Source organism: Xenopus tropicalis, chromosome 7 (genome assembly GCF_000004195.4).
Source record: "Xenopus tropicalis strain Nigerian chromosome 7, UCB_Xtro_10.0, whole genome shotgun sequence".
In the NCBI taxonomy this organism is placed as follows: Eukaryota; Metazoa; Chordata; class Amphibia; order Anura; family Pipidae; genus Xenopus; species Xenopus tropicalis.
Genome location: NC_030683.2, coordinates 58,431,057 through 58,457,712, shown reverse-complemented (window position 1 = coordinate 58,457,712; position 26,656 = coordinate 58,431,057). Strand labels below are relative to the sequence as shown.

The 26,656-nt window shown below is 40.4% G+C and overlaps 1 protein-coding gene and 1 long non-coding RNA gene across 5 annotated transcripts in view; both read right to left on the bottom strand.

Moving 5' to 3' along the window:
• unc93b1 (unc-93 homolog B1, TLR signaling regulator) overlaps positions 1 to 26,656 on the bottom strand; it is an 88,602-nt gene that overhangs the window by 15,550 nt on the left and 46,396 nt on the right. For 3 of the 4 annotated variants that reach the window (XM_012960408.3, XM_031904739.1, NM_001100253.1), the window contains 4 exon segments: positions 13,458 to 13,599; positions 9,886 to 10,039; positions 9,584 to 9,745; positions 6,200 to 6,329 (listed from right to left, as the gene is read on the bottom strand). In XM_012960408.3, the coding sequence (XP_012815862.1) occupies positions 6,200 to 6,329; positions 9,584 to 9,745; positions 9,886 to 10,039; positions 13,458 to 13,599 (588 nt within the window). 4 annotated transcript variants of the gene reach the window in all.
• On the bottom strand, positions 16,578 to 18,607 carry LOC105947200. The gene is made up of 2 exons (XR_001170615.3): positions 18,424 to 18,607; positions 16,578 to 17,540 (listed from the first exon to the last, which is right to left on the bottom strand). It is a non-coding gene; the product is annotated as an uncharacterized LOC105947200 (long non-coding RNA).

Here is a 26,656-nt window from a genome sequence, read left to right as displayed (position 1 = left end):
CTTTTCCCTAAAAACTGTATATTTTGACAGCATGACTATTGGATCAGATATTCTGACCACTAATTACACTGTTGTGTGTTGTTGTTTCACTGATTTGCACAATTTTTGTGGTTTTATTGCATTTTTATCCCTGTATAAGTGTTCCTAATCTGTTTTTAGCACAACTTTGGTGTACAAAAATAACTTTACATATTTTGAATTCATCAGAATGTGTACTTTCCAAAAATATATGGTTTTCTGGGGGTCTCTGTATGCAAAAGCTGAGCTGGCAGGCAAAAAATCCATATGCGCTATTTTCATTTTGGAGTCAGTACATACCACAGACTTTGGTGTATCTATGCATATTGGGCATCAAACTGTTCAGTAGACCTTAGGTGTTCCTATTTTGGGTCATTTGCCTTTGTACGCAAGAAATTGTGTGAGATAAATGTGGCAAACTGCAACATTTTTAGGCGATTTTCTGAAATGTCATAAAATCCAATAACTTTAGGAAAGCTTTGCAGATTGATACTTTGGTGTAGAAAGGACTCTTTACCCTTGTTGGATTTGTCAGAATGTGTACTTTCTAAACATATATGGTTTTCTGGGGGTCTCTGTATAGTTAGGCACATAATACGCTGACAGGGGGCTCTGTATGCAAAAACTGAGTTTTTTCAAAATTTTCATTTTGGGTTCAGTAAATACCACAGACTTTGGTATAGCTATGCATATTGGGCATCAAACTGTTCAGTAGACCTTAAGTGTTCCTATTTGGGGTGATTTGCCTATATCTGATCTTTATCAAGAAATTGTGAGAGATAAATGCGACAAATTGCAACATTTTTATGCAATTTTCTGAAATGTCATAAAAAATCTGCAAACTTAGAAAAGCTTTACGGCTTGGTACTTTAGAGCAAAAGGAAATGTTTACCCATTATAGATTCGGGGGAATGTGTACTTTCCAAAAATATATGGCTTCCTGGGGTGAGTGTACTTTTTTGTAGCATTATCCCACATAAAGGATGTAAATGTGCTGATTTTGTAGGAGCTGAAATGATAGATCATATGGGGGTATGTTCCCATTGGGGCCCCTACATGCCAAACCTATACATATTGGGCATCAACCTGTTCAATGAACCCCTAGAGTTCAAATTTAGGGTGTTTTATCTTGGTACCTAACACTATGTGGGAGATAAGATGCTGCAAAGTGGAAGCTTTGAGGAGATTTTTGGAAATGTCATCAAAATTGCTAACTTTAGAAAAGCTTTGTGGCTTGGTACTTTGGAGTAGAATTGAGGGAATGTGTACTTTCCAAAAATATATGACTTTCTGGGGTGAGCGTACTTTTTACTAGCATTATCCCACATAAATGATGTAAATGTGTTGATTTTGCTGGAGCTGAAATTACAGAAATGATAGATCATATAGGGGGTATGTTCACATTGGGGCCCCTACATGCCACATACTTAGGTAAACCTATACATATTAGGCATCAAACTGTTCAGTGGACACCTGGCGTCAAATTCAGGGTGTTTTATCTTGGTACCTAATGATACGTGGGAGATAAGATGCTGCAAAGAGGAAGCTTTGAGGGGATTTTTGGAAATGTTATTAAAATTGCCAAATTTAGGAATGCTTTACAGCTTGGTACTTTGGAGTAAAAAGACACTGGTACCCATTTTAGATTCGGGGGAATGTGTACTTTTCAAAAATATATGACTTTCTGGGGTGAGTGTACTTTTTACTAGCTTTATCCCACATAAAATGATGTAAATGTGTTGATTTTGCTGGAGCTGAAATAACAGAAATGATTGATCATATGGTGGTATGTTCACATTGGGGCCACTACATGCCACATACTTAGGTAAACCTATACATATTGGGCATCAAAGTGTTCAATGGACCCCTGGCGTTCATATGTTGGGTGTTTTATTTGGTTACTTTATGACCTGTAGCAGATACTAAGATACTATAGACTGGAAGCTTTGAAGCGATTTTTTAAAAATTTCACAAATTTTGATAAAAACCAATAATTTTAGGAAAGCATAGCGACTTGATAGTTTGGAGTAGACTTACAGTTGTGCCTATTCTGGATTCCCCAGAATCTGTTCTTTCAAAAAGTGTACAAAATGTTTCTGGGATAAACCTTCTGTTAGTGGAATTTTTGTCCTTGAAATCTAAAGTATGCAGCTTTCTGAAGCAGTGCTTTGGAAATTTGGTAGTGTACTGCTGTGAGTTTTTGACCTATATTTTTTATAGTGAGAAATCTCCATAAAACTATATATATTTGGTATTGGCACGTTCAGGAGACATGGGACTTTCCAAATCAGTTGTATATTTGTGCATAAAATAATTTTTGTTTCTAGTATGTGTGTTTATATTATGGAAATTTTTTTTTTTTTCATTTTTAGATATTTAGAAGCCTATATCTTGTTACAGAATTAGAATTACACAAAAATTCTACCACATTTTGAAAGCTTAGGTTGTCCTGAAAAAAATTATATATTGTTTTCCTGGGTAAACTAAAAGTCCCCCCAAGGAAAGGCCCCTAAAGTGAAACAGTGCAAACTGTCTGGCAATACAAGTGTCCTCCTCCTCACTAATGTGAGGAGGAGGAGGCTCAGCTCCTGTTGCAAATAGAAAAGGCTGCTAGTTTGGGTCAAGTGATAATAATGGGGGATTTTAATTATCCTGATATTGACTGGAGCCATAGTACTGCCATGACAGTAAATGGGAACAAGTTTATAAACTTCTGCATGACACTTTATGTTACAGGTTGTTTAGGAGCCAACCAGGAACCGTGCTATATTGGATCTAGTGATCTCTAATGGCCCAGAATGTATAGCAAATGTGCAAGTGGTTGAACCCCCTGGGTAATAGTGACCATAATGTTATTTCATTTGATGTTTGGTGCAGGAAACAAATTTACACTGGGGCAACAAAGACACTGAATTTTAGAAAAGCAAATTTTAGCCCCTTAAGGGCAGTGCTTTAGGGCATAGATTGAGGCATTATGTTTTCTGATAAAAACACAGAGCAGAAATGGTTGTCATTTAAAATGATATTAAATCATTACTGTTCTCAATTTATTCCATTAATAAGAACAAGTAGAAGTGTTAAGAATCACCCTATGTGGCTTAACACTGAGGTAAAGAAGTTAATAGGGAAAAAAAAGGAAAGTTTTTAAGAAATATAAGTCAGAGGGGACAGTAGCTGCGTTTAATGAATATAAACACTATAACAAGTGTTGTAAAACAGCAATCCGGAAGGCAAAGATAGAAAATGAGGAGAGCATTGCGGCAGAGGCCAAGACTAACCCCAAAAAGTTTTTTAAGTATATTAATAGTGAAAAGATGCAGGTTGAGGGTGTGGCCCGTTATAGTAACAATATGGTTACAGCGGATACAGAAAAGGCAGATGTGCTTAACCAGTGGGCCAAGTCTCACCCAATAACTGCACTGTTGCCTCAGCTCCAACTACGCAGTGGTTGACACAGTATATGGTGCTTAAAGGGTTACACAAGATAAATGTAAACAAGGCACCTGGGCCAGATGGAATACACCCTCGGGTACTAAGAGAGCTAGGGTCAGAATTACAGTGGCCCTTGTTTCTGATATTCTCACACTTGCTTTCATCAGGTATGGTACCTAGGGATTGGAAGAAGGCGAATGTCATTCCGAAATTTAAAAAGGGAGTAAGATCTCAGCCTGGCAATTATAGGCCTGTAAGTTTGACATCCGTGGTGGGCAAGTTATTTGAAGGCCTGTTAAGGGATCACATACAAAAGTATGTACTGGAGAATGGCATTATGAACAGTAATCAGCATTGCTTTTCGAAGGACAGGTCATGTCAGACCAATTTAATTGCTTTTTATGATGAGGTAAGTAAGAAGCTGGACAGTGGGGATGCAGTAGATATAATCTATTTGGATTTTGCCAAAGCATTTGATACCGTTCCCCACAAACGACTGCTTTCTAAACTAAGGTCTATTGGTCTTAGTGAAGTCGTTTGCACATGGATAGAAAACTGGCTACAGGATCGGGTACAGAGGATGGTTGTTAATGGTACATTCTCTACTTGGAATAAGGTTCTCAGTGGGGTCCCTCAGGGTTCTGTACTGGGTCCACTTTTGTTTAACTTGTTCATAAATGACTTAGGGGTGGGTATTACAAGCAATGTTTCAGTGTTTGCAGATGACACAAAACTCTGCAGACCAGTCAATTCAATCCAGGATGTGGCATCCTTGCAGCAGGATCTTGACCAACTGGCAATCTGGGTGGCTAAGTGGCAGATGAGATTTTATGTGGATAAATGTAAGGTCATGCACCCGAGACATAAAAATATACAAGCCACTTATACCCTTAATGGGACTGCACTAGACAAATCCATAATGGAGAAGGACCTTGGAGTCCTTGTAGATAATAAACTTGGCTGTAGCAAGCAATGCCAGGCAGCAGCTGCAAGGGCAAACAAGGTTTTGAGTTGAATTAAAAGGGGTACAGATTCACCAGAGGAGGGGGTTATTCTTCCCCTTTACAGAGCACTGGTAAGGCCCTATCTAGAATATGCTGTTAAGTTTTGGTCTCCAGTGCTGAAACAGGACATTATTGAGTTAGAGAGGGTCTAGAGAAGGGCAACTAAGCTGGTAAAGGGTATGGAAAGTCTCAGTTATGAAGAAAGTCTGGCCAAGTTGGGTCTGTTAACACTGGAGAAGAGGCGCTTAAGAGGTGACATGATAACTGTGTAGGGATCCATAGGGTTAACTAGTCCCTATGGCTTTAAACCCTGCAGCTTCCTGGTTTTGTGCTGTTACTGGGCAAAGACCCATGTATCAGTTTTGAGTTCATATGTGTGATTATTGGTTAACAGGGAGACCACTCCCTTGGCACTCTGATATAGTGCTTAGCAGGGGGTGGGTCTGTCTCTTTGGCTGCCTGTGTTCACAGGGGAAGGAGCATTGTGCTGGAGGCAAAGGAACTAGGCCCCCAGTAAAGCCATGCGTCCCAGAGTGTGTCAGCCACTCTGGTGAAGTCGGGGACAGGGACCCCGTGAATGAGGACCAGTTAGATAGCAAGTTTTGTGCAGCACTTTCTAGGAACGTGAGATAGTGAGGGAAGTGAGCACGAGCAGTTTGGCTCAGAGGAAAGTAGCTGTGGGAGTACCCTTCCAGACAGGCACTGTTGCCTTAGTGTAGGGCCGCGGTTTAGACCTAGGAGGCAGGTAGTCTGAACCCTGATCCAAAGTTGCCGTGGGGCCTGAGGAGAGTGGTATCCAGCTGACTGTTCCACAGAGTGAGCAACTGAACCGGTGGCACTGATCCTGCCCAGGCTCAAGGGGAGTTGGGAGGAGCGGGTGTGCACCCTCTCTGTGCTGTCCTCAGAGAACTGCTATGCTAACTGATGTGTGAGTATATTGCATAACCCTGCAAGTTGCTTGTTGCTGAAAATAAACCAGTTCTACTGTTCAACTGCAAGAACCTTCTGGCGCCCATTTGTTATTCTGCACTGCACACAGCTACAGTGGGTTGTAGTTGCACTACACCATAGCTCCGTTTGGTTACTTCCACATAGCGAAGGCCCATCCTGAAGGAGTCGTGTGTACCCCATGCTCTAGACCTATCTAGTCGTGCTGTTGGCTTGTTACAGCCAAGAAAGGGTTACAACTGTGTATAAATATATAAGGGGATCATATAATAACCTCTCTAATGCTTTATTTACCAGTAAGTCCTTCCAACGGACACGAGGGCACCCACTCCATTTAGAAGAAGGGAGGTTCCATTTAAATATTTGGAAAGGATTTTTTACTGTGAGAGCTGTGAAGTTGTGGAATTCCCTCCCTGAATCAGTCGTGCTGGCTGATACATTATATAACTTTAAGAAGGGCCTGGATGGATTCTTAGCAAGTGAGGGAATAAAGGGTTATGGGAGATAGCTCTTAGTACAAGTTGATCCAGGGACTGGTCCGATTGACATCTTGGAGTCAGGAAGGAATTTTTTCCCCTCTGCGGCAAATTAGAGAGGCTTCAGATGGGGTTTTTTGCCTTCCTCTGGATCAACTTGTAGTTAGGCTGGTTATATATAGGCATTATGGTTGAATGTGATGGACGTATGTCTTTTTTCAACCCAACTTACTATCTTACTCTTTAAAAAACTGAGAACAAACATCGAATAAAAAGAAAAGCTATTTATATTGCACAGGCATGCATTAATCAGAGACTTACATGGAAGAGGGAGTAGAAGATGCTCTGAAATATAATAATATATCTGTGGCTAGCACCCCGAGGCACCCTGCGCTGCTCACGCACATTTTCTTCCTTATAGTTTACAAACTCATAGTATTTTTGAGCCATCCTGTAAGAGCAAACAACATTAATTCCACACATAGGGCCTGATTCACTAAAGTGCGATAAAATGTGCGCTATTTTTAGTGTGCGCTATAAATTTTACCGCGTCTTAATTTTGTCGATTTTCCGCACGATTCACTATAAGCATACTTGCGCATTTTTAAGCGCGATATTGCATGCGTTATTTAACTCGCGAAGACTATTTCAATGCGGTATTTGCTGGTACATGCGCTAAATTACGCACGCGAATAGTCGCCGCATATAAATGGTAGCATAGAAATAGTATATAAAAATTGTCGCCACATATAAATGGTGTATATAAATATTAGCCACATATAAATGGTAGCATATAAATGGTAGCATATAAATAGTAGATGCTTATAAATAATAGCCACTAGTGATGAGCAAATGTGTTCTGGTTATCTTTAGTGAAAAATGAGCAAATCTTTCGAAAGATCCACGAAACGGCAAAAATGTTGTGCGGGCAAAAAAATTGTTGCCCGTGACTATTATTTTTTGACGCTTGTATAAATTTTTGGATGTGCGTTGAATTTTTGCGTGGCGAATTTTTTCATGCGTTTTGCCATTGGCGGATTGTTTTGCGAAACGCATGAAAAAATCTGCCGCAAAAAAATTCAACGCACGTCCAAAAATTCGCTGCAAATCCATGCCTGGCAAAACATTTCATCACTTGTAGCCAAATATAAATAGTCGCGCAAATGAACACACGCCATGTTAGCCATACACGCCAATACTTGCGGAAAATTACTGTATTAAAAATGAACATTTCGCTGCAAACTGGCGGCTGCGTCACTCTAGGGGAAACACAGACTTCAATAAATAACACTGCAAAGTCCATATTTTATTGCAAAAAAATAATTTACTGTACTTTTCTATAATTATCGCCTGCCTCTAGTAGGTGTTAATTTTGAGTAAAATTGAGTAAAAAGACACATACTTGAATAAATAACACTGTAAGTCCATATTTTATTGCAAAAAAACATTTACTGTACTTTTCTATAATTTTTCGCCTGCCTGTAGTAGGAGTTAATTTTCGCATAGCCGAATGCGATATTTAGCGCGCAAAAGTTATAGTGAATCATGCGATCGTATTCTTTTCAGCGCGGAAATTAACGCATGCGGTAAAACTAGCGCGAGAAATACCGCATACGAAAATGGCGATTTATCGCAAGCGATAATACTATGGTGAATCGCGCGCAAATTATCGCGTTTTTTTTACCGCAAAAAAGCGTGCGATAATTTTTATCGCACTTTAGTGAATCAGGCCCATAAAATGTTATGAATACATTTTTTACTGGAGTGCCCTGTTGTTTACCTTGTTCACACATTATTACTTGACATCTAACAAAGTTGCCTATTTTAGGTATAAAATACATTATATTTAGCAACCTTTATTACAGACACTAATATAGCTGGTCAAAACTAGTTAACATTTCCCAGAGTAAACCATTGTCAGAGTTTTAGTTTGTTAATAGTACATCAAAGATTTATATATTTTTATCCTAAACAAAATGTGTCCAGAGACAACTATACACCTGATTAACACAAATTTTAAAAGATGTACTGTCTCAAAGCAATAAACGCAAAAAGAATATTTCAGCATCTTATTGAATGAAGGTAGTTATAAATATGCAAAATATTACTAACAAATTATCTAATAGTAGTGAGCAGCTTGATTCAAGGAGGCTAACGTACAAAGACAAAGGAGCATGGTCTGCAGTGCTGTGTAGATTGTGTGTAATAAAACACAGTTGGGTCATTTATAAAGTTCACTCAGCGCATATTTTTTTCGCATATGGTTGTTTTGTGCATGTTTTCCCCGAATCAGTTACATTTTGCACTGCTGTGCCTGTCTTTCTTTTTTTTCCGCTGTAAAATGTATGTTGCGCATAAATATTTAATAAGGCTCGCAAACAAGATTGAAGTTCGCGTGAGCATGACCACTGTGAGTTTGTTGTGTGTGAATATAACGACAATTTTCACTTTGCGAATATAAATTCACAATTTGTGAAATCTGTTTCCAAAGTTGTGGATTTCAGACACATAAATATTTGTAAGTTGCGATTATTATTGACATTCATACTGTGAATAAAAATGCACCAATCTTGTCCAGCTTTATAAATATAAACACTGACAGAGAAAATATGTTTACTGTGCGAATAATTCTGTGCTGCGCAAACTTTATAAATGAGCCCCACAGTTTCAGAACCTGCTGAACACTTGGAAATAGCTAGGGGCACTTGGATAAAGATTAGGCACCTGAATATCCAAATGTGTACTTTTGATGTTTAAAAGGGCTGTGGTTACTTTGACTTGTATACTGCTTCTATCCACCCTCTTTTAAGCTTTAGTTATTTACATTAATTTAGTTAAGTTGAATGGGTGCTTCCATTGTTCTACCTACAGCTGACAAAAAAAAACAAAAAAATGGTGATCAGAGATTTCCTGACAGACAATAATGCAGACTATATTTAACTGTAACGCGAAGAAGAGTGAAAGTAAAAGACACAGCTCTGTCCTTTCACTGGCTAGGATGTATGTGTGCCCTTGGTTTGTGCACAGTAAATCATAGGAGCCAGGGAGAGTCTGTTTTGTATTTATGTTCAGGGGTATAGTTTCACAGTATACACCTAAAATACCTTAGCTAAAAATGAAATAAATACATACTGTATGTAGAAATTACATTCTGCCTAAAGTTTTAATGTTAAAAACACATTTTGTCAAAGGCAAAAGAAAACAAAATATTGTACTATAAGCAGCAGGATGCAAATGCATTGTACATATAACACAATACAAGAATAGTACTAAAAGAGTAAAAAGAGTGTCTTACACACCTTTAGTGGTCACCTTTAGTTTCATTTAAAGGTCAAGGGTAGAAATCATTCTTAGGTCAGTGTAAAGTGCAATAAGAATTTAGCATTTAAAACTGAATAAGCTGCTGTACATATTTTAGCTGGCTCTGTAATCTATCTCCATAGTAAGTAATAAGTTGACATCAGAACACTTTTTCTTCTCGGGCAAAATTTCCCTACATTTCTCTAAGCAATGTCAAGTGAATTAAAAAACATTTTGCACTTGTGCACACAACTAAAGCGCCTAGGAGAAGTGACATCACCAGGATTTAGAATGGTGATGGGCATTAGAATTAGTTATTTTTGGCACTGTAATTGCTGAGATAGCATAAAAGTTTCAGGAAAAATAACAGCATTCCGGAGAGCAGTTGTATGCTTAATTACTTACCTAGTAATATAATTGCCCAGTGAAGCCCAGAATGGGACAATCATTACACCAATGACAGTAGCAGAAGGGACAAGTGTGTAGTATCTTTCCCAATAATTGGTGGAAACAAACAGAGCATAAATCCCAGAAGAGAGAAACATCATCCACTTTGTGCCAAAAAACCTACAGGAAAAATATACCGGAGAAAAAGACCCTATTAGCTGAAGTCAAACATCCAATCATTACAAAACTATTTCTTAGCCAGCAGTAAAATTATCAGAAATAAAAATATTACAAAATATTGAGCAAAGAATATATCTAACCTTATGAGGACTGGGGTATAAAGCAATGCTACTATAGGTGTTACGTTTATTCCCATCAGCATCTTACTGTCAATGTCTTGCAGTCCTATGTTACTATACTTCACATCTCGGTAAGTTTCATCATAATGTAAGATAAGCTGCATCTGCAAAAGCCCTGTAGAAAAAACAGCATCCGTGATGTCCAATCATATTACATTCAGTAAAAAATATTTTAATGGGGATGTATAGGAAAAACAATATTGCATGTACTGAATGTAAACCTAAAAAGAAGCATATTTGTAATGTACCTCAATTAACATAAGTGATTCTGTACAGCTGAATTCACTGTTCGTTTCCTCTCCCCTCTGAAGCTGCGTGCAGGAATCCTTTACTGACCAGCAGGCCAGAGTACTAAGAAAACTATTAGCACTGCTGTGCATTATTCAAAAGGGCCCTTCAGAATACAGAGCAGCGCTGATCGTTTTCTTACTACTCTGGTCGGACGGCTGCAAAAAGGATTCCAGTGCGCAGCTTCAGCATGGTGTGGAGACAAAACAGTGAATTCGGCTGCAGAGAATCGATTACTTTAAACAAGGTAAACCATTTCTAATTGAATTACATTGCAAATATTTTTCTCTATTAGGTTTGCAAACAGTATATGCAATATTGTTTTTTGCCTTTACATCCCTTTTAAACACAAAACAATTGCATTAAACGCATGCATTATGGCCTATTATCCCACGCACAGACAAATTGCCACTGGCACACAGCAATTGATTAAAGTATTATGATCATGGGAAACATGTTTTTTTTCCAAAACAAATTAGTTAATAGAGCTTCTCTAGCAGAATCCTGCATTGAAATCCGTTTTTCAGAAATGCATATTTTTTTTATATTTAATTTTGAAATTTCAAATCGGGCTTGCCATATTCTTCATTTTCCAGGGTGCCACAGCCAGTGTCGGACTGAGATGGCAGGGGCCCACCAGAAAAACCTGGACCATGGGCCCACTCTCAAAACTTTAATTATTCTTATCCTCCCTCAAACTCTTTATTATCCTAGTCTCTTTTCAATAATACTATACTCTATTCTTCCATCTATCAAGCTTCCATGTTCCCATACAGAAATATGGAATGACTATGAAATGGGCTAAATAGATAGAAGCAAGAGGGCCCACTGACACATGGGCCCACCGGGAGTTTTCCTGGTATACTGGTGGGCCAGTCCGACACTGGCCACAGCCATTGCCTGTGCTGTGATAAACTCCCTTTTTCCCCCAGCAGCTTATCAGCAGAACAATGGGAAGCAGGGCCGGAACTAGGGGTAGGCAGAAGAGGCAGCTGCCTAGGGCGCAACTATTGGGGGGCGCCAGGCAGCCTCTCCTGCCTACCCCTAGTCTGCGCTCTTTAGTCATTACCCCCGCCGCATGACAGTATCTCTTTAATTACAAGGTAGTTTGCAACAAATTTTGTCTTGCAGTATATAAATTAGACAGCCTATATTGGGCTTCATTAGTCATCAGTCTGCTTCATCCCTTGTCCTGATGACTTTAAATCTAGTAGCGGTTCAATATTGTAGTAAATAAGAGTCTCATTCTAATGGAAAGCTACCAATCCATTAATAAAATATGGTCAGACTTATGAGCACATTTTATTAATGGATTGGGTAGCTTTCTGTTAGAAAGAGAGTCCTCCAATCTTTATTTCCTGCTTGCTCTGTGTATGCAGAGGTACAATATGTCCATATTTGGTTTCATTAATGTTTGCCTTAATACAACTTTAACATGTGTATACCACAGCTTGCTGTAACTTAAAAATTAAGCCACTCGAAAGTAAAAGAGAAACAGTTTTTGTTCTAATTGAGAATTTACTTTCCAATTTCATATTTTTTACATTTTTATTTAGCAGTGAAGACTATATCATTTAATTAATAGTAACACAAGATTGATATAAATTCAGATTAAAATTGCATGTAGAAGTAGTCTTTTAGCATTAAGGCAAATCTGTTGGAAAAATATAAAAAATGTAGACACCTCATCATGCATACAGTATATAAGTCAATGGGGGAATACAAAAAGTCGTGATCTTGTGACAAAATTAAAGTGGAGATTGATTTGTCAGATTTTTCACCTTATTCACAAAACTTTATCTCCACTTTTGTGAATTTGTCTTTTAAACAGGCTTCAGATTTTGTCTTTTAGATTAGTGGTCCCCAACCTTTTTTGCACCGCTGACCGGTTTCAAGCAAGACATTTTATCCAAGGACCAGGGGTAGGGGTGGTGGTGCAAATAGTGCATAGTATATAATTAAATTATTATATATATAATGTAAATGTAATTATTACATTTTATATTATGCACTTTATTTTTATTATTATTATAAAATGATACAGCTCATCATAATACAAAATCAGTGGGAGACCTAGCTTGTTTCCCTGCAACTAGATGTGCCGAGCTCCCTTGCTCTTCTTACTCCCACCTAAGTAGTGACGTCCCCTGCTGTTTAGTATGGAGCTTTAAGTACTTTGGTCCTTGTCGCAATCAGTAGAAAGCTTCCTGGGTGTCGCATAGCTGTTGTCATGGCTGTGTAATACAGAGTTGGGATTCAGCACCTCCTAATAATGATTTTGCCAGCAGGATTTTGCATTTCATCTGGCAGTCTTTTCACTGAAGGGGAATTTTAGTTTACCTAGGAAAACTATACATCATTTTTCTCAGGACAAGCTGGGCTATTTTTTTCTAAATGTTTGTGTAATTTCACTTCTGTAAATCTGCATGTTTCAAAAATTACATCTCACAGCACTACATCTCTACTGCCACTGATTACCAGCCAACAGCAATCTGGCCCACCTACCAACATGCCCGGTGAAAAAGGGACCCCACAGTTCCTTTGCCAGTGGCTTGTTGGGCCAGTCCAACCTTGAATTCACCTTACCCCAATATCCCAGTTTGGGTGCCAATGTGCATGTGGTGCTTGATGATCACCAAGATGGCTGCTGGAAACAGAATTGGCAGAGCTAAAGGTGGTGACCAATGCGGTCAAGAAACTCTGTAGTACTGGACATGCTATGGGGGTACAAATAAGTTGGTGCAAGTGTCAGTGAAGTGATTAAAAGGGGGCACTGCTGCTAAAATTAAAAATTTGCCTGGGAGGCTTTCCTTTTCATTTAAATAAAGATTTATACAATATATTCACTCAAAACATTATTATTGCTTATTCATTAAGCTAAAACTAGCATAGTAATGCAAATGTGACATAAAAACTTTTTATATACCATATTGTATCGATTACACTTTTTTGTGAATTCAGTGGTTTATAAAAATCAGTATAAAAATGTTAATGATGCTTTTTGCACCTATTGTTCTAGAGTAAAACAGAATCATGTTCTCTGACAATAGGATGCTAATCCCTATAAACATGCTAATGATTCCCCCAATGGGGCATATACAAGAGGTGTGAAATGAAGACTTGGTAAAACAAAGCAAAACAGAAGAGCTTAGAATTGTGTACACTGAGCTTTACTCAATAGGAAAAAATGAAAGGTAAAGAAGAGGTGAACCATTTAGAAACTTTATCCCATAACGCTAACACACCTAAATATACTCCATATGTAAGAGCAGCTCCAAGGCTTGCAAACACAACACTTTTCACTGTAAGAAGTCTCTTGCGTCGGTAATATCTCTTTTCTTCAGCTTCTTCATCATAATCTGGCTTCTCACCTAAGAAATCTTCAACCTATAGAATAAGAAGAGGTTTAATTGTTTCTAACTGAAAATAGCCCTTCATGATGAGGTTTTGTTATACATGATCAACTTTATTTTTATTTATGCACATATTGTAGTTGTTTGTAAATGCATATAAAAGTGCTATGGTATGTCTCAATTTGAAATGCCCCCTTCTGAGAAGACAATCAGACTGGGTTTCTACAGATACTTAAGAGAGAAAAGAATAATCAAAAACAAAAAAGAAAACCTGATAAAAAAGACGGATCAAATGAAAAAAAAAAAAAAGTAAAAATGAAAAGAAAATAATGAAAAGGACAAAAAACAAGAGAATTTTATAATGTAGTATATTGATACACAATGTAAAAATTCCTTTAAGTAAATCCCTTTAAAACAACTGAATTGTGTTCAAATCATAAAATGCTCAAAAAATGTGTTTGAATCGGTGATCAAAGCTGTCTTTACTGGGTGAAATTAAATTCCAAATTCATGTAGTTGAAATTCCATTTACAACCTCACTGTTTGTTCCCTTTTACATCAAAATTATATCAATTTCTCATAGGAAGAGATTTGTGCCTTAGCTTCTTAAGATGTTCCCAAATACCTATGAATAGGTTTGCATATCATATTACAGGTATAGGACCTGGTATCTAAATGCTTGAGACCTGGTGGTTTCTGGGTAAGGGGTCTTTGCCTAATTTCGATCACCATATTTTAAGTCTACTAAAAAATCATTTAAACGATAAATAAACCCAGTAGGATTTTTTTGCCACCATTAAGGATACATTGGGGTTGATTCACTAAAGGGCGATAACACTTATCGCATGCTTTTTTGCATTAAAAAGCACGCAACAAATAACGACCGATTCGACAAAGTAATATTGCATGCGTTAAGACGCATAACGCATGCGTTAAATAGCGCGCTACCGATATGCGTTATTTTTAACGTATTGCGTTAGTGTTTAGCGAATGAAAAGAATAGTAAAGCATGATTCACAAAAGGGCATGAAGCATTAAACACGCTAATAAGCATGCGAATCTGTGCATATTTTAGCACCTAATTGGGGGAGGTGTTGGACAGAGCACATTTTTCATTTTTGTGTGGATAAAGGCAAGATGGATTTTGAAATGGGGTTTTTGCTTGATTTGGAGGAGGAACATCAAGTCCCTGAGCCTTCAAGAGTTATGCAGCCTCGTTTTTTTAGGGAAAGGGCCACTTTAGAAGGCTTAAGTGAGGATGAAGTGGTCAATAGAGCGGTAATATCCAGTCTGTATGAGCTACTGGAGCCTTCCCTGCAGCCACTGACTCGCAGAAGCCGCACTGTTCCTGGAATGGTCAAACTCCTGTGCTCCCTGCACTTTTTGGCCACTGGAAGTTTCCAGAGGGTTGGAAGGGTTTACGGGGGGGGTGTCACAGCCTACCTTTTCATGGCGCCTTGGCCAGGTCCTGGACGCCATCCACGCGGTGTCTGGGAATTTCATCTCGTTCCCCAAAATCGGAACGACTGGAACACCGTGAAAAGGCAGTTTTATGGGGTAAGTGGCATCCCAAATGTGTTGGGTGCAATTGATTGCACCCATGTGGCCTTAAACCCCCCAAGACAGGGAGCACATTTTCTGCAACAGGAAGAGCTACCACTCTCTCAATGTGCAAGTGGTGTGCGATGCACATATGAACATCCTGAGCATCGTGTCTGGGTTCCCCAGCTCCTCTCACGATGCTTACATCCTAAGGCAGTCCACACTTTACAATGCTTTTGAGACAGGACAAATGCCTCACGGGTGGCTGTTAAGTATTTGTGTCATGTCTAGCACAACTTGGCCACATTTGCTTTCTGTCTCCCACTGTCAAACCAGGCCCTACCTGCCATAAGCTTGTTTTGCATTTGTAAAGTGTCCTCTTTTGCCAGTGGGAGAGTCAAAGCAGCTACTTGTAGTGTCAGTCTCACACTGTCACATCTGTTGCAAAAGGGCCATGTTTTGATAGAGGGAGACTGGAAGCAGCATCTTAATTACATCTTATTTTATTTCAGGTGATGCTGGCTACCCATGCTCTAGGTGGCTCATCACACCCATTCACAGGCCGCGTACACGGGCTGAGTGTGCTTTTAATGAAGCACATGTCAGAGCGTGGTTTGTGATTGAGCAGACATTTGGGGTCCTTAAAAGCCGCTTCCGCTGCCTGGATAAGTCGGGAGGAAGCCTAATGTACAGCCCCTCTAAAGTTGCCAAAATTGTGGCTGCGTGTGCTGTACTGCACAATCTGGCGAACCGGCATGGCTTACCAGGCGATGTGGCTGAGGACCTGGATGACACCATACATCCCCAAGATCCTGTCTGAGGTGCGGATGCCATAGGGCAGTGCTGTCCAACTGGCTACCTCCCTCTGTGTGGCCCCCCCACCTGTCTGGCTGCTTTGATGGCTTACCTTTGAGTAAGATTTAAATGGTATCAGTACTGAGATTAACTGGCCCCCTGCATGGTTCTCACCTCAGATTCAGGCTGTAACCCCCCTGTATTGTTTAAAAATGTAATCCCATGTGTTGTTCCCACCTTTTAATAAATGCATTGTTCACCCCCTGCAGTGTTCACACCTCAGGCTCAGGCTGTAATCCCCCTCATTGTTCACCTGTCCTCAGACATTGTATGAACTGCCTGGCCTATGCTGCCTGTGTGAATGGCACATATGAATGATGGTTGATATACCCGCAGTGAGGACCAAGCATTTGGATTTTGGCTGCACTACCACCATTATGATCAAATGGGTGTGGTTTGAAGTGGGTATAGTTTTAAAAGGGGTAGTGGTCAAAACTGGCTTCCATTAGTGGCCCTCCACCATGTATGCTAGAGAAATTCCAGCCCTCAGCACCGCAGAAGTTGGACAGCACTGCCATAGGGAATGAAGTCCTTGGACAAATCATTACCAATTACTTTTCCTGTAAGTACCTACAATCTTTAATCCCATAAACAAGAAATACCAAACAACTTCTCCAAAGAAATATTTTTATTCACAGGGAAATTAGTTGCGTACTTAAAAAAAAAAATGCTCCTTTCTTTTATTTCTCACAGCAGTGGTGAGTGGCAACTAAGGCTGATGTGGATTTGAGCAGGTGATTCCCCCACCCCCACACAAATAGCAACAAGAGAAAGAACTATTTACAAAGAACATAGGCCTAAGAAAAGATAAGTTCCACAGATCCCTAATGTGTATTAATATTCTTTCTTAACACAGCATTTGGCTATTTACAAAAAATAAGCACATTTTCGTGGCACATTAATTTTTTTTACGAAGCTGCCTAGTGGGAGCTGCAGGAGTGGTATCTGAACTCTCACCACTATCTCTAGTGGTAGAGCATGTTGGCTGAATTTCCTTTTGTGCTTTTTCTTGAAATGAAATTTGTTTCTCTAGAAGATAATTTTGCTTAGAAAACGATGCCACTTTTTCATGTTGGACTTGTAAACGCTCCTCTTGCAGGCTTAACATGGCGGCCTTGTGCGCAGCTTGTTGTGCCTGACTCTCCTGTTGCAGGCTTAACATGGCGGCCTCGTGTGCAGCTTGTCCTGCCTGACTCTCCTGTTGCAGGCTTAACATGGCGGCCTCGTGCGCAGCTTGTCATGCCTGACTCGCATTGTAGGCATTAGTGGCCACACAAAAGTCCACATGTAATGTGTCCAACTTTTTCATTAAACACCTTATTATGCCTAATAAGGGATCTGTAGAACTGATCCTTCTCAGGTTCCTTGGGGGGCACATTAGCTGTGGTGGTTCTGGCCATAGGTGTGACCTGCTGTTGGGGAATTTGTGCTGGCTCCTCATCGGAAAATAAGGCCACGTCACTGGCACATTCCCCAGACCCTCTCAGACCCCACTCAAAGTTTCCTCTTCCATTGCAGGATAGCATTGTAGGGAGTGGAGCAGAGACGAGGACCGTCCAGCGGAGCGTCTATGGCCACCTTTTTGAAAAAAGAAAAAGACATTACAGGTATAGGACCCATTATCCAGAATGCCCGGGACCAAGGGTATTCCGGATAAGGGATCTTTCCGTAATTTGGATCTCCATACCTTAAGTCTACTAAAAAATCAATAAAACATTAATTAAACCCCATAGGATTGTTTTGCATCCAATAAGGATTAATTATATCTTAGTTGGGATCAAGTACAAGGTACTGTTTTATTATTACAGAAAAAAAGGAAATCAGTTTTAAAATTCTATATTATTTTATTAAAATGGAGTCTATGGAAGACGGGCTTTCCGTAATTCGGAGCTTTCTGGATAATGGGTTTCCGGATAAGGGATCCCATACCTGTATTTAATTTTTTGTTATTATGTCCATTAAGCCAGGCAAACTTCATGGACAATAATGATTGTCATTTGTTTTAAAACATGACAAAGCTTATTTTGCAAAAACTATTTGTGGACATTGATTCATTCCAAATAAGCAAAAAAGGTAAAATGTTTTGCCATACAGAGTGCAAGGGCGAAATCAAGTTGAAAAGATTGACTGTCCAAAAGTACAAGATGAACTGACTGCACCTAACCCAGCAAGACACACTGGCCCAATAACGCACCAATCTTATTAGCAATACACTGCACATCTGTAATTGAAACACCTGCAATATACACAGACACAATTCACTATTATGCCATTGCACAAGCCTAACGCAAAACACAGGTACAACAAAATTTGTTAACAAAAATACCTGGAATCGGAGCAGATGATGATTGTCTGAGTCTGCTTGTGCCAGGTGGTGTAAGGATCAATCTACATTGTATTCCATTAATATTAAGCTTCTCTGCAAGAGTAAATTCACTTGTATTAATGTCATTACACCTACCTTTGCCGACATTCCTGTCGGAATCAAAGATGCCGGTGACACCAGTCATGCTCTCTGCAACAAGAAAAGGCATAAGTTGCTCCTCATACCTGCAGAAAAAGACTTTTTTGGAAGGGCCACCTCCAGTTCCAGACCTAAATAAAATATATGAATGCCTTTATTGTGTTGCCTCCAATAAGCAAGCCATAACAACGCAGTCACTTTTTGTTACTCATTGTTGCCCCACTCAATTCCCTTTAATTTCAAGTGTAACAATACTAAGGAATGCTCTGACACAAACCCTACTAAAATGCTGCAAGTTGCTACTTAGTGGCCTTGCTAACTCCCAGCTCTCCCTTATACTCTGTATTAAACAATGCTTTCACAATAATCTCAAATTCAGAGAATTTGAGGTTTTGGAGCCTGCTCTCCTGTTGTTTCTTGCAGCTCCTTTTTTAATAAATATTTCCCAAAATTCTTAATGCCCTGTACTCACAGGGCATTAAGAATTTTGGGAAATATTTATTAAATGACCCCCCCTATTTACTGTCCTAATTTGTTGTTCTACTCCACAGCTCTGAGGACATAAGTTGCGCACATAATATAGGCATGCCATAATACATTACATACATGTAAAGTAAGTAGGAAAGAAGCTAAAAAGGAAGGAAGACAGTAAGCCAAAAGGAAAAGCCGATTGAGGAGAAAAGCAGATGAGCAAGTGTTAAATAGAAAGATAAATGTATAATATTTACCTGTATCTGGAGTCCTCTGCCAGCTTTTTCTTCAGGACCCGCTTTATGTCCTGGTAGTGCTTCTTGCACTGTTGGACACTGCGCAGACAGACCCCAATGCTGTTAACATGGTCTGCAATGTCCCTCCACGCCTTGTGTTTCACAGCAGTCTGCGTCTTGGCAGCATATTTGCCAAAGATCTTGTCGAACACCGGCACAATCCTCTCCACCAGAGCCTCATTCTCAAATTCAGAGAATTTGAGGTTTTGGAGCCTGCTCTCCTGTTGTTTCTTGCAGCTCCTTTTTGGTGATGGGGGGGAAGCTCCTCACTTTCCTCTCCACTGGCTTCCTCTGGCTGATATTCCTTATCAGTGCCCTCCACATCTGGGCTGCCGATGAAGCCAGGCCTCTCTCTGTCAGTGTCACTGCTGGAGCTGTGTGACATGGCAGAAGCAGGAATACTTGCAGGTGTGGGTTGGTCAAGTGTCCCTTCCTCTGCAGCTTTGGTAGTGTGGGTTCTGACATAGAACCTGCCTGGTTCCTGTAGGCTTCCTTCAGAGTGCCTGTGCCTCTTCTCAGACTCCTGTGGCCTACCATGGTGTTCCCTCCATTTTGCCACCTTTTTTCCTCTGCCACTGCTGGCTTCCACACTGCCCTCTACACTCTCACAGCGCAACTGCACAAAATGGCATTAGTCATGTGGTATATGGCTTGCATGCAGAATTTCGCACCATAATACCGCGTGCGACAATTACCCTGCGTTGTGTAAAATAACGCACGGAAATGCTGATCATGAGTTAAATAACGCAAAGAGCATTGCGTCTTAATTTTGACGCGTGTCCTTTTAGTGAATCGTGCGTTAAGTTGCGAAAAATAAGAAGCTATAAAATTTTTAACGCATGCTATAAATACCACTCGTTTTAATGCACTTTAGTGAATCAACCCCATTGTATTTTAGCTGGGATAAAATACAATGTACTACAGAGAAAACGGAAATATTTTTTAATAATCTGATTAAAATGGACTGTGTATGGTTTATATTTATTTTACATTTTTTTTATAAAGAGTAAATAGAAATACCTATTAATTATACATGAAAAATATGGAAAATATGATTAAATAGCTGAGGCTTGTGAGAAAAAAGCAGTGAAAAATGCTAACATAAAAAGTATGGGTTGCCGTTTGTCCAAAGTACATTTTGTCTAAAAAAATACATTCTGTATACAAAGGACAATCCCCAGTACACAGAATGAATCTGTGGCAATATACACTGGTAACAAATATACAAAAGACATATTTCTGTGAAAATAATCAATTTTATGCACAAAAGGATATAATTATATGACAAACTCAATTCTGTAAATTTTAACAAGCATTCTGTCTCACAGATGTATAACATCCATACAGCAGAACAAGTTTTTTTTACAGAATGAATTATGTAAAACAATATAAAACAAAATATATAAAGGTGTAACTGACTAGCATATTCCAAGCTAGATATTCATGACAAAATAGATGCTTGTGACAAAAAGGAACATTCTATAGCACAGAATTCATTCTATCAAGAAAATTAATACTCCACAAAACTGATAAAATATCCATTCTGTGAAACAACACTGTCAGTCAAATTACTGAACCAATAAGAAGCAAGTATATTCATTATCCAATAACATGCAAGTTTTAATTGAAGTTCATTTACTGGTCTTTCTTCCCACTGTTTGAATTGCTTGTATAAACGTTCTATAAAACACTCCTGTGGGGGCCCCTCGGTATAGTACAATATAACAGATATTAATGGTAGCTCAGTATATGCAATTTTTTTACCACCATTATGGGAATCTTTTTCTACACTGCTCATCGTTTTTTTTTCCTGTTTGGCTTCTGAACAGGTGAAGTATGGGGAGACTTAAGGGCACTATTAAGACAACTGAAGGTATGCCTGCAGCTTGGGATTAACTCTTTATTAGCCTTTCCTTCTCCTTTAATGAGCTTTTGGCAACACAATATGGACTTTGCAGTGTTATTTATTCAAGTATGTGTTGACCCTAGAGTGATGCAGCCTCCAGTTTGCAGGGAAATGGTCATTTTCAGTACAGTAATTTTCGGCAAGCATTGGCATGTATAGCTAACATAGCGTGCGTTTATTCACACGACTATTTATATGCAGCGACTATTTATATGCGGCTACTATTTATATCCGGATACTATTTATTTGATACTATTTATATGCGGCAACTATTTATACGCGGCGACTATTTATACGTGGGGTGTTGATTAGCGCATGTACCGTCAAATACCGCACGAAAATAGTCTTCGCGACTAAAATAACGCATGCAGTATCGTGCGTAAATTAACGCAAGTATGCTTTTAGTGAATCGTGCGTTAAGTCGCGAAAATTTAGACGCGATTAGGGAAAATTGTTTTCATACTTACTGTAATTTTCCTTTCCTAGCCACTAAATATGTCAACATAAACACTGGGTAGGTTCCCTGCCCCCATACTCAGACCAGAAAGTCCCTCCTACCAAAACTATAAAACCACCCCCCCTCCTGGGGCCAGTAGTCTAATAATTAAGTCCAAGAAGGGAGGGTATGTTGACATATTTAGTGGCTAGGAAAGGAAAATTACAGTAAGTATGAAAACAAATTTCCCTATTCCTGTCAACATAAACACTGGGATGTACCCAGCATTATAACCAAAAAGGGGCGGGAAATAAAACTCTACAAATGAATGCAGAAATTTTTAATTGGAGTTAAAGGAACTCAGGACTCCAGAAGCAAACTCCACACCCCCTGAGCCAACATTGAGACGATAGTGACTCATGAAGGTCTTCGCTGACTTCCAAGAAGCCGTATGACAAATACGATCTATAGGAACTTCCGCCACCGCTGCCCAGGATGCTGCCACTGCCCTAGTAGAGTGGGCCTTGATCCCTTTAGGAGCTAGCTTGCCTTGTAACTGATAGGCCTTAGAAATCAGGATCACCAACCATCTGGAAATAGTAGAAGTTGAGGCAACCAGACCCTTTCTGGCCCCTGATGGGATAACGAATAAATTATTCGACTTCCTGAATGGCTCAGTAGAACTTAGATACTGCTTCACCGCTTTGACTGGATCCAAACTTGAGAAATGAGGATCCTCTGAGGCTACCGATCCAACAGATAGTGAAGGGAGGACAATCTCTGAATTCAAATGAAAAGTAGACACGACTTTAGGAAGAAAAGTGACGTCTGGTTTCAAAACAATCTTGTCTGGTAAGAAAGTCATATTTTCCTGATTAATGGACAAGGCCTGCAGAAGACTCACTCTAGCTGCTGATGCAATGGCCACCAAGAACAATGTTTTTAAGGTCAAATTCCAAACTGAAGCCTGGACCAGAGGTTCAAAAGGAGGTAATGTTAAGGATTTCAATACAACAGGTAAGTCCCAAGGAGGAGAAAAAGATCTCACTGGAGGTCTAATTTTGAGTGTAGCCATAATGAATCTTTTAATGACTGGATCTTCAGCCCAGCGAACTCCTGTCATGGCTGACAAGGCTGAAATATGGACTTTAAGAGTTCTGTATTGTAAACCCTTATTCAGCCCTTCCTGTAGAAACTCCAACACTTGAGGCAAATCGGGAACAGACCCTTCCAAGCTGTGCTGACTTTGCCAGACTAGGAATCTCTCCCAAACTCTGTAATAAGTCCTAGAGGTAGAGGATTTCCTGGCTTGTAACAGAGTTTTTATCACCGATTCGGAAAGGCACAAGCCTTTTAGCCTTTTCCACTCAGTCTCCAGGCCACCAATGAAAGGGAAGCTGGATCTGGATGAAACAGAGGTCCCTGAAGAAGCAGGTCCTTCCTGGCCGGCAACCACCAAGGATCCGATACCTGAAGCTTCACTAGTAAAGGGAACCATGGCCTTCGAGGCCAAAACGGAGCAATCAGGACTGCCTCCACCTTCTCGCTCTGGATCTTCAGGAGAATGGATAGCAGAAGAGGAACCGGAGGAAAAAGGTAAACCAGCGGAAAATCCCAACTCTGGAGTAGTGCATCTACTCCTGCTGCTTGAGGATGATACTTCCTTGAAAAGAACAGAGGAAGTTGGGAATTGCCTGGAGAAGCCATCAGATCTACACTCGGCTTGCCCCATCTCCTTACAAGCTGTAGAAACACTGCTGGATTGAGCTGCCACTCGTGCTTGCTCAGGACACTTCGGCTCAAGAAATCCGCCTGCTGATTCTGCGCCCCTGGAACATAAACTGCCGTCAGAGCCTCCAGATTCTCCAGATTCTCCTCCGTCCAACATAGAATTGGAGACACCTCCTGCAATAGCTGCCAGATCCTTGTTCCCCCCTGCCTCCTTATATAGGCTACAGCCGTAGTGTTGTCTATCCTGACTTTCACGGATTTCCCCTTCAAAAGGTGAGCAAACGCTTGAAAGGCACAGTTGACCGCCCTGATCTCCAGAATGTTGGAAGGCACATTTTCCATATGGGTTTCCCAAACTCCTTGTGCCATCTGAGAACCCAGGAGAGCACCCCACCCTTGGGAGGATGCATCTGTCGTCACTAACTCCCAAGAATTCTGGCAAAGAGGAAAACCCTTTAAGAGATTTGGAAGCTTCATCCACCAAAGGAGATTCTCTTTCAGAGTGTGAGACAGAAAAATTTCTGATCCTAATCCTTCTGGTATCTGTTCCACTGCTGAAGAAAAATTTGTTGAGCCATTCTCATGTGCCACTGGGACCATCTGGTAACCGGAATAGTAGAAGCCATCAGGCCGAGGATTGACATGAATTCCCTGGCTGAGATCCATTCTACTCTGAGAAGCTGAGAAACCTTCTGAATGATTTTGTGAGCTTTCTCCCTTGGAAGAGACACTTTCCCTTTGAGCATGTCGAAGTGCGCCCCCAGATAAATGAGAGATTGAGAAGGCTCCAGAGAACTCTTTTCTTCATTGATTAACCAACCGTGAACTGAAAGAAAATAGACAACCTGGTCTTGGTGTTTGATTAGCAGAGTCGGACTCTTGCCTGAAAGAAGTAAATCGTCCAGATAATGCCAGATCATTATGCCCTCCTTGCGCAGCTCTGCAATAAGTGGAACTAAAACCTTCGTGAAGGTTCTGGGAGCAGACGTAAGGCCGAACGGAAGGCAACGGAACTGAAAATGTCTCTTGCCCACTGCAAAACGGAGAAAAGGCTGATGACACTGCCACCGGGATGTGGAAATAAGCATCCCTCAAATCGATGGCGATTACCCAGTCTCCTTCTTGAACTACTGGGATTATAGTGTGAATGGACTCCATCTTGAACTTCTTTGGAGCCACCAAGGAGTTCAGTCTTTTCAGATCTAAAATGGGCCTCCAGCCCCTGAAGATTTCTTCACCAGAAACAAAATGGAATAGAAGCCTTGGCCTTTTTGATCTTCCGGAACTGGCAACACGACTGCAGATACTCCTCTAAAATACTCCTTTTCTCTGGAGACCTTGGAACTGGAGAAATAATGAAAACTCTTTGACTTAGGAGAGAGGAAAACTCTATTTGATAACCTCTCTTTATGACCGACAGGACCCACAGATCTGAAACAGTCTTCTCCCACTGATTGGAAAAACTCGCAAGTCTGGCCCCTACCTTGGAGTTTTCCCTGCGAAGATAGTCAGGAAGGCTTCTTGGAAGACTGGGTTGACTTCCCCCTGCCACGCCCAGCCCCTGCGTTGGAACCAGCCCATGAAAAAGGTCTCGTTGTATCTCTAAAGTTTGACCTTGTAGAGGTAGTTTGGCCTCTACCTCTACCAGATCCTCGAAAAAGATAAGACTTGAAGGACTGACTCTTCTGTTTCTTTTTTTCTTGTGGAAAAAGAAGACTCTTTCCTCCTGAAGACTTAGAGATTATGTCGTCCAGTTTTGAACCAAAGAGCCTTTCCCCTTCAAAAGGTAACGAGCAGAGACTCAGTTTTGAAGGCGTGTCCGCTGTCCACTGTCTCAACCAAAGAGCCCTCCTAGCAGACACTGACAAGGACATATTCCGAGCTATAAGTCGAGTGACATCTATAGCTGCTTCGGAAACAAAGGCAGAAGCCTGTTTAAGCTCTGATAAACCAACTGAAATATCTTCTTTATCAGCTCCCTCTTTTAATGCCATGTCTATTGTATAGCTTTTGCAACTGAAATTAGGGCTACGGCCGGGCGACAGGCAGCCCCTGAAACTTGAAAAACTTTCCTTAACTCAGATTCCGTCTTCCTGTCCATTGCATCCTTCAGGACTGAGGAATCGTCAATAGGGAGAGTGGTTTTCTTGGCCAGATGAATGACTGCAGAATCAACGGCTGGAGGAGAATCCCAGCACTTGGTATCCTGTCCTAGAAAAGGATACAGCCTGGAAAACCTAGAAGACAGAGCAGACACAGAAACTCTTTTGGAGCCTTTTGACCATTCTGATTTTATAAGATCAGTAACTTCTGGAAACATAGGAAAATGTTCCTTGGATTTGGAAGAAGATGGCAACACTTTAGGTTTTGAGACTGATTCAGAAGAAGACTCCACTCCTAAAACCAACTTTACTGCTTTAATCAGTGGTGATACCAAACTCAGGTCAAAAAAGGAACACTCTATCTCCTATCCTCTTCCTCCGAATTCAGTGGAAGAGAGAGATCCGCCCTTCCCATTGGATAATCCTGGACTAGGCCCTCATCCGAGGAGACAGGATCTAAGGAGACATCCCCACAGGGCCCAGAAGAGGTAGCTTTAGATATACCCTGAGCCACTGCTTCCGAAATGCATGCTAGCAAACTGGAAGAAACCGCAGAGCCTGAAGCTGAAGAAGGAAACAGGGGGGACTGGTTCTCCGCCAGCAGTGAAAAATAATCCACACAGAATTTCTTATTTGGCAGACTGGGATTAACACACCCCCGACATTCTGAAATAATTTTCTTCTTAACCAGCTTCTTTTTAGGCAAACTGCAGAAGAAAAAACACAAAAGAAAAATCGAAAAATAAATAAATAAATAAATAAAAAAATGTAAAAATTAAAAAGGAGGGACCTACCTAGCTCTTGGGACAGTTTTTCTTGAGGCAGCGGGATCCATCCTTGGTGCACTAAAAAATAAACAACTCAATAAGCAAAAAAGGCACCAGAAGGAAAAGATTCTTTAAAAAAAAAAAAAAAAGTAAGTACCTGTGTCAAAACAGAGAGAGCGTGTCCACAACCCTCTTGGAGCAGAAAAGAGCAAAAAATGCCAGGCAATTAAGCAGCACAAGTTCAAAAACAACTGGCGAAATTAAAAAATTTTGAAATTCCCACCCCAACGAAACGGCGTCATCGTGCATGCGGCATCACGCAACGGCACCATCGTGCTTGTGCAGAAGTCGTGCCTCCCAAACAGCAGCAGCACACTTCAGACCTCCTGCGCCATGATGAAGGTGGCAGGACTGACTAGAAGGACTCCTGCCCCATGGAAAAAGAAAAAAGGACCCGCTGCACCGTTAACCCCCTTCATGAGGATTACCACAGTGCGCCTCTAGCTCCGAAGAGTGAACAG